The 15970-nt window shown below is 39.2% G+C and overlaps 1 protein-coding gene across 1 annotated transcript; it reads left to right on the top strand.

Moving 5' to 3' along the window:
- Window positions 1-7534: 7534 nt before the first annotated feature.
- Window positions 7535-15518, top strand: LOC102702196 (alpha,alpha-trehalose-phosphate synthase [UDP-forming] 1-like). The gene is made up of 17 exons (XM_015837178.2): window positions 7535-8124; window positions 8239-8336; window positions 8469-8857; window positions 9560-9674; window positions 9834-9935; window positions 10573-10723; window positions 11189-11277; window positions 11556-11604; window positions 11756-11856; window positions 11962-12149; window positions 12330-12447; window positions 13007-13186; window positions 13279-13401; window positions 13475-13562; window positions 13655-13785; window positions 13876-13974; window positions 14904-15518. Exons 1-17 carry the CDS (start codon window positions 7614-7616, stop codon window positions 15330-15332), a joined length of 2961 nt encoding a protein of 986 aa, XP_015692664.2. The 5' UTR covers window positions 7535-7613; the 3' UTR covers window positions 15333-15518.
- The last annotated feature ends 452 nt before the right edge of the window (window positions 15519-15970 follow it).

Consider the following 15970-nt stretch of genomic DNA (forward strand, 5'->3'; position numbering starts at 1 on the left):
AGGGGCCTCTTCTTGCACCTGCCACGTACGCTCAAACCATCTAGGCAAAACGATTGGTTGGTTTTAAACATAAAATTGATCGAATTTAATCCTTTCGACTAAACCAAAAGTAGGAAAAGTCTCGAACCAGTTTATAACCCACCGGTTTGATCGCTAGCCTAGATCCACAACTATAATCCTTGCCGTGGGTTTAATACATTTCTTCATAACTGCACATCCTTCAATTTTTCATTAATCTTAATTAAGCTAATACTTAAACTCATTGGCTCGCTATATGGGCAAAAATTATTGGGTACACTACCCTAGCACATCGAGCCAAATTACCCAGACGATTCCACGCTGGCTATTAAGCATTGCATGCACGTTTTGGACACTGCCACTCCGTGCATCGTTGCATGGCAGAAAATTTATTTTTTGTTACGTTGTGGCCCATTCGCATGTGTCAGATGTCACAAGCACCTCTCGGCCCTGCCAATTGCTTGCTGTTTAGTAGTAGCATGAACTTGGTAACTCGCTCTCACTCGATCGAGGACCACACAAAACAGGATGAGTGTAACACGTACGTACTGTGGCGCTTTGGCATCACATTGCCTGTTTCATTTCCAGTTTAGGAAAGCCAAAGGACGAAAAGCCAAGAGATAAGAGTTGCCATATATGAATGACTAAGGCTGTGTTCGGCCATGAGGATAAGTTAACTAACCTTCTCTCTGTTTTTCGTACGCACACTTCCCGAACGGTTAAACGGTGTATTTTTTGCAAAAAAATTCTACAGGAAAGTTGTTTTAAAAAATCATATTAATCTATTTTATATTTTTTAATAATTAATAATTAATTAATTATGTACTAATCTATTACTACGTTTTCCGTGCCGGGTAAGTTAACTTACCTCCCCTCTCCACCGAACGTGGCCTAAAGGTGACAATGGAATCATGGATAATTATCTTGTTAGGGTCTTTTAGTTGATTAGTTAGGTACCACACAAACACACACTGGGTAGATGGGTATAGATATGGTTTTATATTGTCCATACCTATTAACCAATGGATACCCATTTATTACAAAGTTTATTTATTCTGATTTATTTTGTAGTAGGCTAAAATAGTTGGATACTTAAGTTAACCTTGTCTAGTTCAATACTACCTCCGTTTCATATTGTAAGATTTTTTAACATGGTCTAAATTCATCAATTGATGGATGCATATAATTTATATATATGTCTAGATTTATTAGCATTTATATGGATCTAGACAAAGCTAAAAAGTTCTATTGTGAAACAGAGGGACCCAAGCATAGGAGATGGACAACATCTGATGTGCCCATGTCGGTGCCAATTGGATGTGGTACCCGTAGATACCCATATACGTGGATACAATTGCTATCCTCAGAACGGAGATACTCCATCATATTCTTCATCTTAAAAATAGAATATGCGAGGAGAAATGTTATCTTTAGCAGATACTCCATCTCATTCTTCCAATATAGAAAATCATCCATATTAGAAATAGAAACTCCAAATATAAATGTTATCTCTCCTCCCTTCATATCTCAACATACAATCACAACAGGAGGAAGCATAATAACATGAGAGAATGTGGTTACAAAATATTAATAAAATACATATAACGTAATATGGATATTCTGGTGGAGTGATAACTGATCTGAATAGAAAATCTATTTTAGATTGTTATTCAAATGGTAATATGGATTATCAAATTTGGACGAGTTGTTGGGAATGCTCTCATATATTTTCTCCTCACATGGTATCAGGGGCGAACCTATAGTCATTCTCCCGGGGTCCTCGGACCCCGGGTAAATTATCCAATTCCTATTAAATTATATCATATTAATTAGTATACAAGTATAAAAATTAGATAATTAGTATGGATTGGACCCCGATAATTTCTATTATGGGTTCGCCACTGTATGGCATAGTCCATAGATCTCATTCTTTTCTTGATTTAGGAATGTCGTAACATTATATTAACTTTTTTGGTTGGGTATTGATTTTTTTAATAAAAAATCTGGATGCACACATTTTAATTAGTGGGTTCGTGGAAATGTGAAAAACCGTACTTACACGATGCATGTTTTTCGTTAAGTCCAACATGCAGCTTTATTTAATTCTTAAGAAAATATCTCTATGTACCAAAATTTACATTTAAAATTTTAGTAGCTTGAGATACGAAGTAATTAACTAGAGGTATCAAATTTTATTAGCATCTTTCGATATTTTCTCAAAAATGATACAACTACTTGTAGTCTAACATGTTAGGTATAGCTAGGACCAAAGGATATGGTAAAGCTATAAGTCACTTAGGCCATGTTTAGATGACAAAAGTTTTTGTAAAAATGTCACATCGAACGTTTGACCAGATGTCGGAAGGAGTTTCTGAACACGAAAAAAAAAAACAAATTTCACAGCTCGGCTGAAAACCACGAGACAAATTTTTTGAGCCTAATTAAGCCATCATTAGCACATGTTGGTTACTATAGCACTTATGGCTAATCATGTACTAATTAGACTCAAAAGATTCGTCTCGAGATTTCTCACATAACTGTGCAATTAGTATTTCGTTTTATCTATGTTTAATACTCTATTTAAATATCCAAAAATTTGATGTGATATTTTTAAGAAATTTTTTTGGAAGTAAACATGGCCTTAGCATGCATGCTGAGCAGCTGAGCTTGAAAGGGCTCTAAGATACAACTGTACCGATACAGCTGCTGCTGATCGATCGCTCTCACGGGGAGCCCTTCTTTACCACGCAGCGCATGGCCCATGCCCCTCGCCCTCGCCCTGGACCTGCTGCTTTCTCATGTGTCTCGCCACCTCAGAGACGTTGTTAACGACCATCAATATTGATGACACCTCCTGCGTTTTGCATGCATGCCAAACATCTTGCCTTTTCAAGAGGCGATATCAATACGGTATCCATCATATCCATATATATGATGATGATATCTCTCCTCCTGCGACTGCAAATTAAAATAGAGATATGATATGTTATATATTGCTACCTCTATTTCATAATATAAGATGTTTAATTTTTTTTTAATTTTTTTTACAACGTTTGACCATTCGTTTTATTTAAAAATTTAGTATAAATATAAAAAATGACAAGTCATGTTTAAAGTTCTTTTGATAATCAAATAAGTCGTAAGCAAAATAAATGATATTTTTATAATTTTTTAAATAAGACAAATAATCAAACATTGCAAGAAAGAAAAATCAAACATCTTACATTATGAAACGGGTGGAGTACCTTATACTACCTTTAGTTAAAAATACTTGTCGTCGTTGAGCCAAAAGAAAAAAAAAAAGAAGCTAAGGCTAATGCAACTTTGGTGTTTAAAACGTGCAAATGTGAGCATATATCGTGTGAGAAACATACACCATTTATGTAACATTTTTAAGGCATTACCTAGAAGGTGCTATACGTATGGGATCACATCTAGCTGGGGTAGTGTGCTTGACAGGGTGGGTTGTACGTACTTGATGCAACATACAAGAGCTAGTACGTAGTCCCTCAGAAGAAGACATGGCGATCGATCACCTGACTCCAAGTCATTTTACACGATCCTTTGGTCCTATGCGCGGGAAGGAAGGAAGCTCCACGCATTTTGTGTGCGATCATCGATCGAGTGCGGTGGACGAGTAAAAATGCGGCTAAGCAACTAGCCTAGCTAAATACTCGCTAGCATGCATGCCTGCCTGCATGAGCATGGCGCCCCTTGGAGCTCTCGGCTACTCACTCCGTTCTATATTTTATTTTTAAAAAAAATTTGTCTAGATTTATTCATATATCAATATATTTATTTCTTTTATATATTTATATTTATTAGCATACATATAAATTTAAACAAGAAAATCTTATAGTGTGCAACAAATGGAATATATCCAGTGTTGTGTCAATTGTCATACCGTGTTAGCTAGACATCAGCCAACACCAGATTACCAGCGTGGGAAATTTGAAGAAATTATATGAGAGTCGAGAATTACTAATTTACATGAGATTCTAACAAAATTTCTACTATGTTCTAAATATAAATGTGTGAATTTTATAATAATCTATCAAACGTTTAGTTTCTGCTAAATTATTTAAAGATAAAGTTAGTTTGGACTACTTTTTAAAGAAACCATTTAACTTTATGTTAGTTAATTTATTCGTTTCCACCCTTAGCAAAAAAAATTAGGGCGTGTTTAGTGTCGTGCAGGCAACGTTGGCCAGGCTATGCGCATGCAGGGTACACGCATTTGGTTACCTGAGTAGTGTTATGAGCCTGTCCCATGGCATGCAAAACTAAAGGGTGTATCTGGCCACGCAGAAACGCAAATGTAGTTCGTTTCTCATGAGCCTGGCTGAGGTGAGCTAAAAACAGCCAACGTGGCTATTTGGTATTGGCTTCACATGACGCAACCAGACTAAATACAGACTAAATACATGTAACCAAACAACTTCTCTACAGCGTCTGGCTAGTTGAACACGACAAGCCAAACATCTCGACAATGATTGGGCGCACCAGGGTCACTTGGACCAGCTTCACATGTACGAGCCATGCTGAATATTAAGCGGTAACCAAACACGTACTTAGATAATCATCAAATCCTAAATCTTTATGTCATGTTTAGATCCTTTAAAATGACAAAAGTTTTGTTAGCACTTTTTGGCAAAATAGATCTAAACACTAGGTAAGAAAATGATAATTTTGCATTTGGCATTTGGTAATCTAGACTAGCAAATTTTGCCAAAAAGTACATAGGGACGCGGACCACCCCTCACTTTTGCAAAAAAAAATAATAACTTTAGCATGCCTTTAAACACCAACTTACAAAAATATAATGCCAAAATCTTTACCATTAAAACTTTTACTATTTGTAATTTTACGTGCCTCTAAACAGGACCTTCATAGCAGAAAAGAACACACCCAAATGATGTTTATATCTGTGGACAAATAACTTTTCCTATATTATCTTGCGTTGCTGTACCTTGTTGCATCTGGCCCTTGCTCGCATGCATGATGTAGGCACAATAACGGAGGGAAAGCGAGGAAAACGAGGAAAGAGCGCTAGCTAGCTGTGACGCCGATGCACCCGTAGTACGTGCGCCGGCTGGATTCCCGGCTAGTTATCTTCCCACGTTTCTATTTAACGGCTACTTCGGGCTTGGTTGGATACCTCGGTGAATAGTACCTTTTTCTTTATTTTATAATATTATATATATAATTTTTTTAATGGTACATATAGTACATTGATTGGGGAGAGAAGTACACACGAGGGTAATTATTTGACGTCATATTTACAAATAAAAAATAATTTATTAATTAAACTTATATATATTCTTAGTTATCTTAAAAGTCAAAATAAAAATAAAGTATGATAAAAATATAGCAAAATTAACTCTAAATTTTTAAAAATAAAATATTTAAATAGGAGAAACGATATCCTTTCGTGCATACGCGGCACGTCACGCGCGCGCTGGCAGCTGCATGCGTTTGCTTACCGTGCTGTGCGCCACGCTTTCTTCGCCTCCACTCGACCGTGCTGGGATTTTCGCAGTGTTTGGACCTTCTCTTTTCACGTTTCCGCATCCGTGCACGCGATGTTTTCACGAATTACCAATTAAAACTTGAACATGAATTAATTGTTAAAATAATTTTTAAATAAAAGTTTTACATAAAACATACAAGTTATTCGTTTAAAAATGTGATAAATGAAAACGAGGAACAAACCATTTCCATAAGCTGAAAAGAACAGGTCAAAATTTGTATGGAACATGGGCGGTTTTATTATACTTAAGCACGTTGAAATATGTAGGTTAAAAGATTTTTTAAAGAAATTCACAGCTTATGATCTTTCTAATATTCAGCCTTTTCTTAATTCCTCGATAATTAATTATCGCAAACTCGATTTTTCTGCCAAAGACGTCATTCACCCAATCTTTTCACTTTTGCTTATAAGATGCACCGTTACGGTGCATTTCACAGCAAGCGGTAGTGGTGTAGTAAAATTTAAAGTCAAATTTTAAATTTTACAGCATTAAATTTGGAGTGATTTGTGTGTGTGGGGGTATCGTAATTTATTTTTCAACTTGACTTTTACATCACTAAAGCCATTTGGATTTTCCTTAAAAAGAGAAAAAAATTGACCCCTACTATTTTTCATTCGACTATCTTCATCGATCCACGTCATTCTAGGGCTGTATGCCGGCTAGATCATCCTTCCCCTTCAACCATATATATAGACTAGAGGAAGTGAAATTCATTTGAAGAGACCAAGAGCTACACCACACTAGTTTAAGTGGGTTGGCCAAAAACATGCAGATAAAAACTCCAAGCCAGGACCGGCAGAGCCATAGCTTATTCAAATTAGTGCCATATTTGATATTCCACTTTAGGCCTTGTTCGGTTAATCTTAATCACAAGATGATTCAAAAAGATTAGGAATAGATTTATTCCTCACCTATTGTGATGTGAAATTATTTCATCTCAATTCTCTCCAATACATCCCTTTTGGGAAATAACCGAACAAGGCCTTATAGTAGTCTAGACCCATGTCTTACGCAAAGTGGATCAGGCTAGGACCGAGACAACGCCGTCCACCCATAAACAAGGGATGCCATGGAACAACCTACCGTTCTAAATGAGATAAGCATTATTTCTATATGATTTATATGTATCAAATGTGATATCCAGTTATCAGTCTATCTCATTTCAATGGAACATTTTTTCTTAGCATTTGTTTGAACAAACACATGGTTACAGGCCCGGCTCCGACCCATGGGCAGAGGGGGCGACAACCTAGGGCACGCTAGAAGGGGGCCATTACCCTCCTCCCTGGCGAAACATCGAGTAGAATATTTTGGACAATATTGAACTTTAAAATATTTTTGATGATTTTGCTTCAATAACTACTTGTAGAATCCATTTCTATAAAATACAATAGGTATTTCTCATCAACAATTTTACGGCTCTATACTACATTAGTAATGTTTTTTTGTTACTATGTCGTATGGCTTATATAACCGCATATTGTAGTAAGGGCCTATAATTCAAAGTGCGTCTAGGGTTCTCAAAAACATAAAACTGGCCTATATGGTTGATGTAGTAAGAGTATAATAGCAAGTTATAAGACAACTAAATGTTGAGGTGGAGGAGAGTTGAGAGGAGAAAGAAGAGAAGCGGGCGGTACGCTTACCGCCAGTTCGGACGAGAACTCAAAACTCTACGAGAGAGACAAGTGAATCATGTATTAGCGATGAACAATTAACTATTGTGTAGATTAGCTGAGAGAAGACTGTAAAGAGTCTTAAAGTTGGCTTGTTGTCTATATTAGCCTGGCTCTAACGGTGCTCAATTCACATATGATTAGAGCATAATAGTTTTGGATTTGTGGAGATGATTTTGTTTTAGTCGATTGGGCTTTTGAGTTAAAAGATCGTAGTGGTGGTCGTGGAATCCAGCGATGAGAGAGCTCGAGAGCTGGCTCTGGCCACTCCCATGGGTTTGCCCTATAAAGGAGGGGCTCATGTGAAACTCGTAAGAGATCGATCGCCCTGCCTGTGACGCGACGCGAGACGAAGGCAGCTTCTTCCATCCTCGTGGAGGGGCGTCTCATGCCGACCCCCTCACCCTCCTCCACGCCGCCGGCGGCATCCTCCTCGTCGTCCTCCTCCTTCTCCTGCGATGGCGTCGCCTCCCCGGACCGCATGCTGCGGGGGGATTGCGGCCGCCGCCACCACCCCCACCCGTTCGCGGTGGCGACCGGGGTGGGGGCGGGGGCTTCCCCTGTCTCCATGGACACGGACTCCTCCTCCTCCTCCTCCTCCTCCTTCGCGTCCTCGGAGCCCTCCTCCGCCGCGTCCTCCGTAGCGGACTTCGGGGTGGGGCAGTCGCCCGCCGCCACGCCGGCCAACATGGACGACGCGGGCGGCGCGTCCGCGGCGGGGCACGCCGCGCGGCCGCCGCTCGCGGGCCCGCGCAGCGGGTTCCGCCGCCTCGGGCTCCGCGGGATGAAGCAGCGCCTGCTCGTCGTCGCCAACCGCCTCCCCGTCTCCGCCAATCGCCGCGGCGAGGACCACTGGTCACTGGAGATCAGCGCCGGTGGCCTTGTCAGCGCGCTCCTCGGTGAGTAATCCCCGCAAAATTTCACCCTTATCCCAAATGCGATGTGGTGGAGCGAATGCATGCATGTGCTATCCTGCACTACATCTTCATATGGAAATTTCACCAACGCCGCAGGCGTCAAGGACGTCGACGCCAAGTGGATCGGCTGGGCGGGCGTCAACGTCCCCGACGAGGTCGGCCAGCGAGCTCTCACCAGAGCACTCGCCGAGAAGGTTCGTCGTTGCAACCTGGGACAAAATTTTCAATTCTGTCTGAACTCTAAGTCTGAACCAATAGAACAGTGACCGTTTTGGTGTCACTCTAGTAGTTGGAATCATATTTTTCTGATTGATTGAACGGAACAGAGATGTATACCAGTGTTCCTGGATGAGGAAATCGTGCACCAGTACTACAACGGGTACTGCAACAACATACTGTGGCCATTGTTTCACTACCTGGGGCTGCCACAGGAGGACAGGTTGGCGACGACGAGGAATTTCGAGTCACAGTTCAACGCGTACAAGCGAGCAAACCAGATGTTTGCTGATGTTGTGTATCAGCACTACCAGGAAGGGGATGTAATATGGTGCCATGATTACCACCTCATGTTCCTGCCCAAGTGCCTCAAAGATCATGACATCAACATGAAGGTCGGCTGGTTCCTGCACACGCCATTCCCTTCTTCAGAGATTTACCGCACGCTGCCTTCTCGATCGGAGTTGCTTCGCTCTGTGCTCTGTGCTGATTTGGTCGGGTAAGCACGTCCTTTGCGCTCTGAGTGTCCGTTCTGCCTCTTGTCTCTTCACTAATTTGATTGACAGTGGAAGTAGATGAGTTTGGTTCACTGCCCTCTTCTCATTCTGAATTTAATTCACCTGCGACTTGCTGTTAGACAAGTCAACCAAAGTAACTTTTGTGATTTTGACCATGGTCAATGTGTTTATTAGTCCTAAATCAGTCAAAAAGAAAAACAGTTTGTTATCTATTATTTGCCATGTCTATAGAATAAAGTTACTTTTATAGTAGCTTAGAATTCAATCGAACAACTTTATTTCGTACAGTTTGACAGTAAAGGTACACAAGGTGACGATGGATGGTCTAATACTTGAAATTGACAATCGAGACACACATTGCATGCCAATTGATTGAGTTTGGTACATATTGCTAAATTTCTCCGATATCATTCTTTCAAGAAACACAAATATATCAATGCTACAGTATTGTTGATGAATCTATTCCATGTTGATCTGCCTTTCTGGTTTCTGATCTGATTAGTCTCAACTGGGTGCTTTTTCATTATCATTTGCCGATGATCCTCCCAGTAATCCATTCTGCAACATTTAGATAGTTTGGCATCCAATCGAATCACATAGAACATGCTACTTTTAAATGAATTTATCAGTCTGATTACTTGGTGAGTTGTTTCATGGTTTTTCTACTGATGTTTGTTCTTCAGATTTCATACATACGATTATGCAAGACATTTTGTGAGCGCATGTACAAGAATACTTGGGCTGGAGGGCACTCCAGAGGGTGTTGAAGACCAAGGAAGGCTAACCAGAGTTGCTGCGGTATATTATCAAAACCTTTGTTTTTATTAATTATTTTACCTGAACCTCTTGAAATTCAGGATGATTCTCTTAGCTTGATTATTTTGATTATTTATGATCTATTCAAAAGATGTTTACAGAATGAGTGATTCTTTTGACTCACTTGGCTGAAATCTTCAGTTTCCTATTGGGATAGACTCTGAACGTTTCAAGCGAGCATTGGAGCTTCCAGCAGTTAAAAGACACATCTCTGAATTAACAGAACGCTTTGCTGGTCGAAAGGTGAGAAAATACATGTACTTCACATGATCTGTGGTAGATTTATGATTTTTCCTCTTCATTTTACCGGTTATAAGTATAGCTATGGCCAACAGTTCCAAATGCCTGTCTTGCATCACTCTCACTATTAGAAGTTTTGTATGTGTTGCATTAAGTTACTCTTCCTATTTCTTTCTTTGTGCATCTTTTAAAACGGGCAACAGTTCTAAAGAAACTCATAGATGATCCTAACACATTTACATATGTGCAAGTTACACTGTAAACATTTAACAGAGCTTGTCTTTATAACAATTTACAATAACGCTATCCATGGTGTCCCCTGTTTTGCAGTCTGGGGTCTGTTTCTTGCTTTCAGTCGTATCAGACTCTTTATATGGTGTCGAAAATTAATTATGCTGAGCTTGCCTCCCTTGTAACTGATAAGATGCAACCATTATACTTTTCCAACTCCATTTGCTACTGTTTACTGCTTCTAACTTAGAAATACACTGTTGCATGTCACTTTCTTCATTGTTGTAAATGAGATTTAAATAATAATTTCCAATTGATATTCTTTGCAAGCTTTTGTTTATCGGCATTAAATATGTATAGATGCATCGTATGGTCTTGTCGCTATAATTTTCCCTTGTTGATGTGATAGGTAATGCTTGGTGTTGACCGACTTGACATGATCAAAGGAATTCCACAAAAGATTTTGGCCTTTGAAAAGTTTCTTGAAGAAAACCATGAATGGAATGATAAAGTGGTTCTACTTCAAATTGCTGTGCCAACAAGAACTGATGTCCCTGAGTGTATGAGCCCTTTCTGTGTCTTATCTCCTATTTATACTTTGTGCGACTCTACAAGCATGTCTGCTGGAGTACCTCAGATGCATGAAGTATGACTTCTCCACGTAAATGGATTATCAATTTTTATCAGCTTGCAATCTTCTTTGTTAAAAATACATTATTCTTAAAATTTAAATGAAGTTACAGTTCAATAGCTTTGTTATTGTTTGTGGATAAAAATAGGTTCTTTTCGTAACTATAGACTCAATATATCTCACTGTTAAGAAATTACAAGAGATCTTATTAGGCGAGAGTGGCTCATATTATCTACTTGGGCTAAAGTCCTATAAGAACCTAGTTATGAGCAAAAGCTAAAAGAAGATTGTTTCTCAACCTTATTTCCTAATTTTGGTGTTATATGATTGAACTGGAAATCTGATCTGATTATTTATGGTCACTTTTACTAACAGTAAATAGTATCTTGAGCAGATCAAAAGCTTACAAGTCAGGTGCATGAAATTGTTGGGCGCATAAATGGCCGATTTGGAACATTGACTGCTGTTCCTATTCATCATCTGGTTAGTTTTAGCTCTTGTCCTTGTTACCTTCGTTGTTGTGCTATCACAAAATGTACATACTCTAGTCATATTTGTCTCTTTTCTAGTAGGCAAACTAGCACTACCATCATAAAACTCTAATTCTGTGGTACCCATATTTTCTGTTACTACAAATAACCTTTGCACTATTTAAATACTACAAGAACACAATTTTGGTTCCTTGCTTCACTAATACCTTCAGCAGACTTCATGTTTTTATGAGAAGCAACTATCATTTAAAAATATTGCACTCCTTGCAGGACCGATCTCTTGATTTCCATGCCTTGTGTGCCCTTTATGCAGTCACTGGTAATTATAAGCTCCTCTCTTGATATTAAATTTTACTTATGAAAATACTTCCTGCATCATAACGATTATGTTTAGTGTTTATAAAAATGTTCCTTCAGTATTTAAGTGGCTTTTGTCAAGCTTGATCTGTGCATTCCTCTGTTTTGTTCAGATGTGGCCCTTGTGACATCGCTGAGAGATGGAATGAATCTTGTAAGCTATGAATATGTTGCATGCCAAGGATCAAAAAAAGGAGTTCTGATATTGAGTGAGGTGAGTTGTCAATTGTGATGATCAATAACCTTTGATCACTTCTGAATTTCCATGCCATTCATATGCATTCTGGTGGTTCATACTTTTATATGACTGTAATTTCAGTTTGCTGGGGCAGCACAGTCTCTTGGAGCTGGTGCTATTTTAGTAAACCCCTGGAACATTACAGAAGTCGCGGACTCAATCAAGCATGCTTTGACAATGTCATCTGATGAGAGAGAGAAACGACATAGGCATAACTATGCTCATGTGACAACTCACACTGCACAAGATTGGGCCGAAACTTTTGTTTGGTGAGGAGCTGCCTGATCTGTACAGCTCTTTTGCAATAGTCGGGTTTCTAGCCTGCTAGACTGGACCATATTTGATTTTTAAAAAAAGAAATATTGCTCCTTGTTTGTTGATTTTACGCTTCCTATTTGACCGTACAGTTTTGTTTGCCATTGTTTGACTGTCTAAATATTATCATGTAGTGAGCTAAATGAGACAGTTGCTGAAGCCCAGATGAGAACAAGACAAGTTCCACCTGATCTCCCTAATCAACCAGCAATTCAACAATATCTGCATTCCAAAAATCGGTTACTCATATTGGTATACCATATTTCTTACTTGCTATCTTATAACTGTTGCTTTGGCTGGCTTGTTCTAATGCAAAAACTTCTTGTTTATTCTTATCTGACAGCAACTTCCTTAGTTGCTTTGATTTGTGCTCGTATACGCTTATTTTTTAAAACCAACTCTTACACGCTTATTCCCTTCAATCTGAAATGGTTAGCCTTAATCTTGCTGTGACACTAGATCATAACCCATCAATCATATGTTTTGGTTTATACGTTAAAAAAAAATGAAGCAGGAATGGTTAGTTTTCACATGCAATACTTTTGTTCAAGTAATAAAATTTAATATTTCTAAAATTGAGCTCTTTAAATATTACTGATTGTCTGATGAATTTTTTTTGTGCAAGTCCAGTTAAAGTATCATTTTTTTAAAAAAAAAACTCAGCTTTAGTCTATTTGTTTGGTTGCATTTCAGGTTTCAGCTACTTTATAATTTGAGTGCAATTGATTTATTCAACTTTCTCTTCAAAAATTAATAAGCTTAATTGCACTTTGACAGTAGTATTTGTATTTCCTGTTTTTTTACAATGTAGGGGTTCAATTCAACACTGACTGAGCCAGTTGAATCCTCTGGGAGAAGGGGCGGTGACCAAATCAAGGAAATGGAACTCAAGTTGCATCCTGAGTTGAAGGGCCCTTTGAGAGCCCTCTGCGAGGATGAGCACACTACAGTTATTGTTCTTAGTGGAAGTGACAGGAGCGTCCTTGATGAAGTAATTCTCAGATTATTCCTGTCTTTCTTTCTACAATAGATTGAGTATGCTAACTATATTTCCACCAAAACTAACATATATCTTCCATGCAGAACTTCGGAGAATTTAATATGTGGTTGGCAGCAGAGCATGGGATGTTTTTACGTCCAACTAATGGAGAGTGGATGACAACAATGCCTGAACATCTGAACATGGATTGGGTAGACAGTGTAAAGGTGTGTATTTGATAAACAATATCTGTTGCAACCATTTGATGAATGCCTTCTGACATTGCGTATTGCTTTCCAGCATGTTTTTGAATACTTTACAGAGAGAACCCCAAGGTCTCATTTTGAACACCGCGAGACATCATTTGTATGGAATTATAAGTACGCTGGTACGCATTTATGTTTGATTGCTTCTTTGGTTTTAATTAAAGAAGGCCTAATACAAAAAGCTTTAATACTATTTTCATTTTCCCTTGCAAAGATGTTGAGTTTGGACGGCTCCAAGCAAGAGATATGCTGCAGCACTTGTGGACAGGTCCAATCTCAAACGCAGCAGTTGATGTTGTTCAAGGGAGCCGATCAGTTGAAGTTCGGTCTGTCGGAGTTACAAAGGTCAGTAGTTCAGTGTGATGCTTCATTATAATTGAAGGTTTATACTGTGTTTTGTTAGCTGATATTTGAAAATTTATATTCTTTCCACAGGGTGCTGCAATTGATCGGATTCTAGGAGAGATAGTTCATAGCAAAAGCATGGTTACTCCAATTGATTTTGTTCTATGCATAGGCCACTTCCTAGGAAAGGTAATTCTGCACGTAGTTTGGTCGCTGAAGTTTCAATTATCCTGTATGGTGTGGTGGCAAGTAAATCAAATAAACTTTGGATTGGTTTTATATAAAAGTGATACGATTTCGTTGTTTGTTTAGAACAAAGTTCAAAGGGGACAAAGCATCCCCCAAAATTGCAAATTTACTTGTAGGAGAGGTGTGAGTCGTGGGAATGGGTGTAAGAAAGGTTTCTTTGATATCTTTCTTTTACACCCTAAAAGAAGGGCGAATTGCTTGCTAACATAGTACAAACCGTTCTTTGGTTTTAGACAAATAACATTTTAACATAGAACAAAATTCCTCAATGACCATATCGCCAATGGCGAATGAGCCTCTAGCTGAGTTGGTTAGGTGGCTCTAGTAGAGCTTCTCAGGTCCAGGGTTCAACTCCTCATGAGAGAATTCAGGCTGGGGTTAATAAAAAAAATCCTCTCATCTATCCCACGCCAAAGTACAGGTCTAAGGCCTAACCCAGTTCGTTGGTCGTTCTCACATGGGCTACGGTGCCGCTGTGTAGGGGTGGGGTAGGGGTTCGGGGATTTTCTTGACCTGTATAAGATCTTCTTCTATGCTTAATGCCTGGTGGCTGTCTTACCCTCGCAGGTTGAGGTTTTTTAATATCATCAATGCTGTTGTACTGACTCACAAGTACAATTAATCAGCAGTGTCCTTATGGATATAGTATAGTTTGAAATGTTTCAAAGTTACTGAATTCAAATTGCACGGGCTATTTACTCTAGCATGGGACATGTTCATTTTGTTGCGCCTAACATGCAAATTTTAAGAACTGAATACTTTTGGAGGCTTTCCTGCCTTATAAAGCTCTGAAGGAATTGTCTTCTTTCTTGCGCATTCCTGTAATTCATCTTTGCCTTTGTTTGATAACATAGTTCTTTTTTTTTCAGGATGAGGACATCTATGTCTTTTTCGATCCTGACTACCCTACTGAATCAAAAGCAAAACCAGATAGCGGCTCGGTATCTCTTGACAGGAGGCCAAATGGGCGTCCATCAAACGGCAGGAGCAATTCCAGAAACTCACAGTCAAGGGTGCCTAAGGCACAGGTTGCTCCAGAGAGGTCACCGCCATCTTCATCATCAGGTCAGGGCACCCCAAACAGCCACCATGACTGGCGCGAAGGTTCTTCGGTCCTCGACCTGAAAGGCGAAAACTACTTCTCCTGCGCTGTTGGAAGGAAGCGGTCCAATGCCCGCTACCTGCTAAACTCATCAGAAGAGGTCGTCTCCTTCCTCAAGGAGATGGCAGAAGCAACGGCAGCTCACAATGGCTTCCAGTCCTCAACTGCTGATTACATGTTCTTGGATAGGCAGTAGATTATGCTCTAGCTAATCCCCCCCGTCTTCTTCTCCAGAGGAGAAGCTTAACCCTCCAAAGTGTATTCATTCCTTACCTGGCCAGCATGATGTACAATTCTGTACAAAATTTGAAGCTCGTGATATAACTGCGAGATGGCAGCAAATGAAAAAGGTTTAAATGGTTTAGGGAATTCGGTACAAAATGTGCTACCCCCTCCCATGCACTATAGAGGTGTCTCCTTTGCTGAAATGAGTTTACTGCTCTTCCTACACTTTTTGTCTCGGATCTGGCTTCGCACACCTCCGCTATTGGCACCTACCTTCTTTCACTATCGGGAAATTTAACTATTTGCCACTTCAATATCCGAATAAGTATGTTCTACATACTGAGCCCACATTTGTACGATATGCATTAGTCCATTCCACACTAAGCTCATGTTTTATAGTAACCTACTCCCTCCGATCTTTAATATTTGTCGTTAGGACAAATAATCTTAGAAAAAAGATAGTTCATTTGGTTATCTAAAACGTCATGTATTAGTAACCGGAGGCAGTATCATGTAACATATAAAGTCTACATTAATTCTCTCTATATGCTTGACAGTGTTGTTATGCGACGTGACATACCAATTTGTCTACGGAAAAACCTTCCTAAC

Source organism: Oryza brachyantha, chromosome 5, assembly GCF_000231095.2.
Source record: "Oryza brachyantha chromosome 5, ObraRS2, whole genome shotgun sequence".
Classification (NCBI taxonomy): Eukaryota; Viridiplantae; Streptophyta; class Magnoliopsida; order Poales; family Poaceae; genus Oryza; species Oryza brachyantha.

Bases quoted from the DNA above. Each gene is read 5' to 3' on its own strand.
- LOC102702196 (XM_015837178.2), top strand. From the start codon at position 7,614: ATGCCGACCCCCTCACCCTCCTCCACGCCGCCGGCGGCATCCTCCTCG. The intron at 11,857-11,961 runs GTGAGTTGTCAA...CTGTAATTTCAG, and splicing joins GAGTTCTGATATTGAGTGAG to TTTGCTGGGGCAGCACAGTC. The intron at 13,563-13,654 runs GTACGCATTTAT...TCCCTTGCAAAG, and splicing joins ATGGAATTATAAGTACGCTG to ATGTTGAGTTTGGACGGCTC.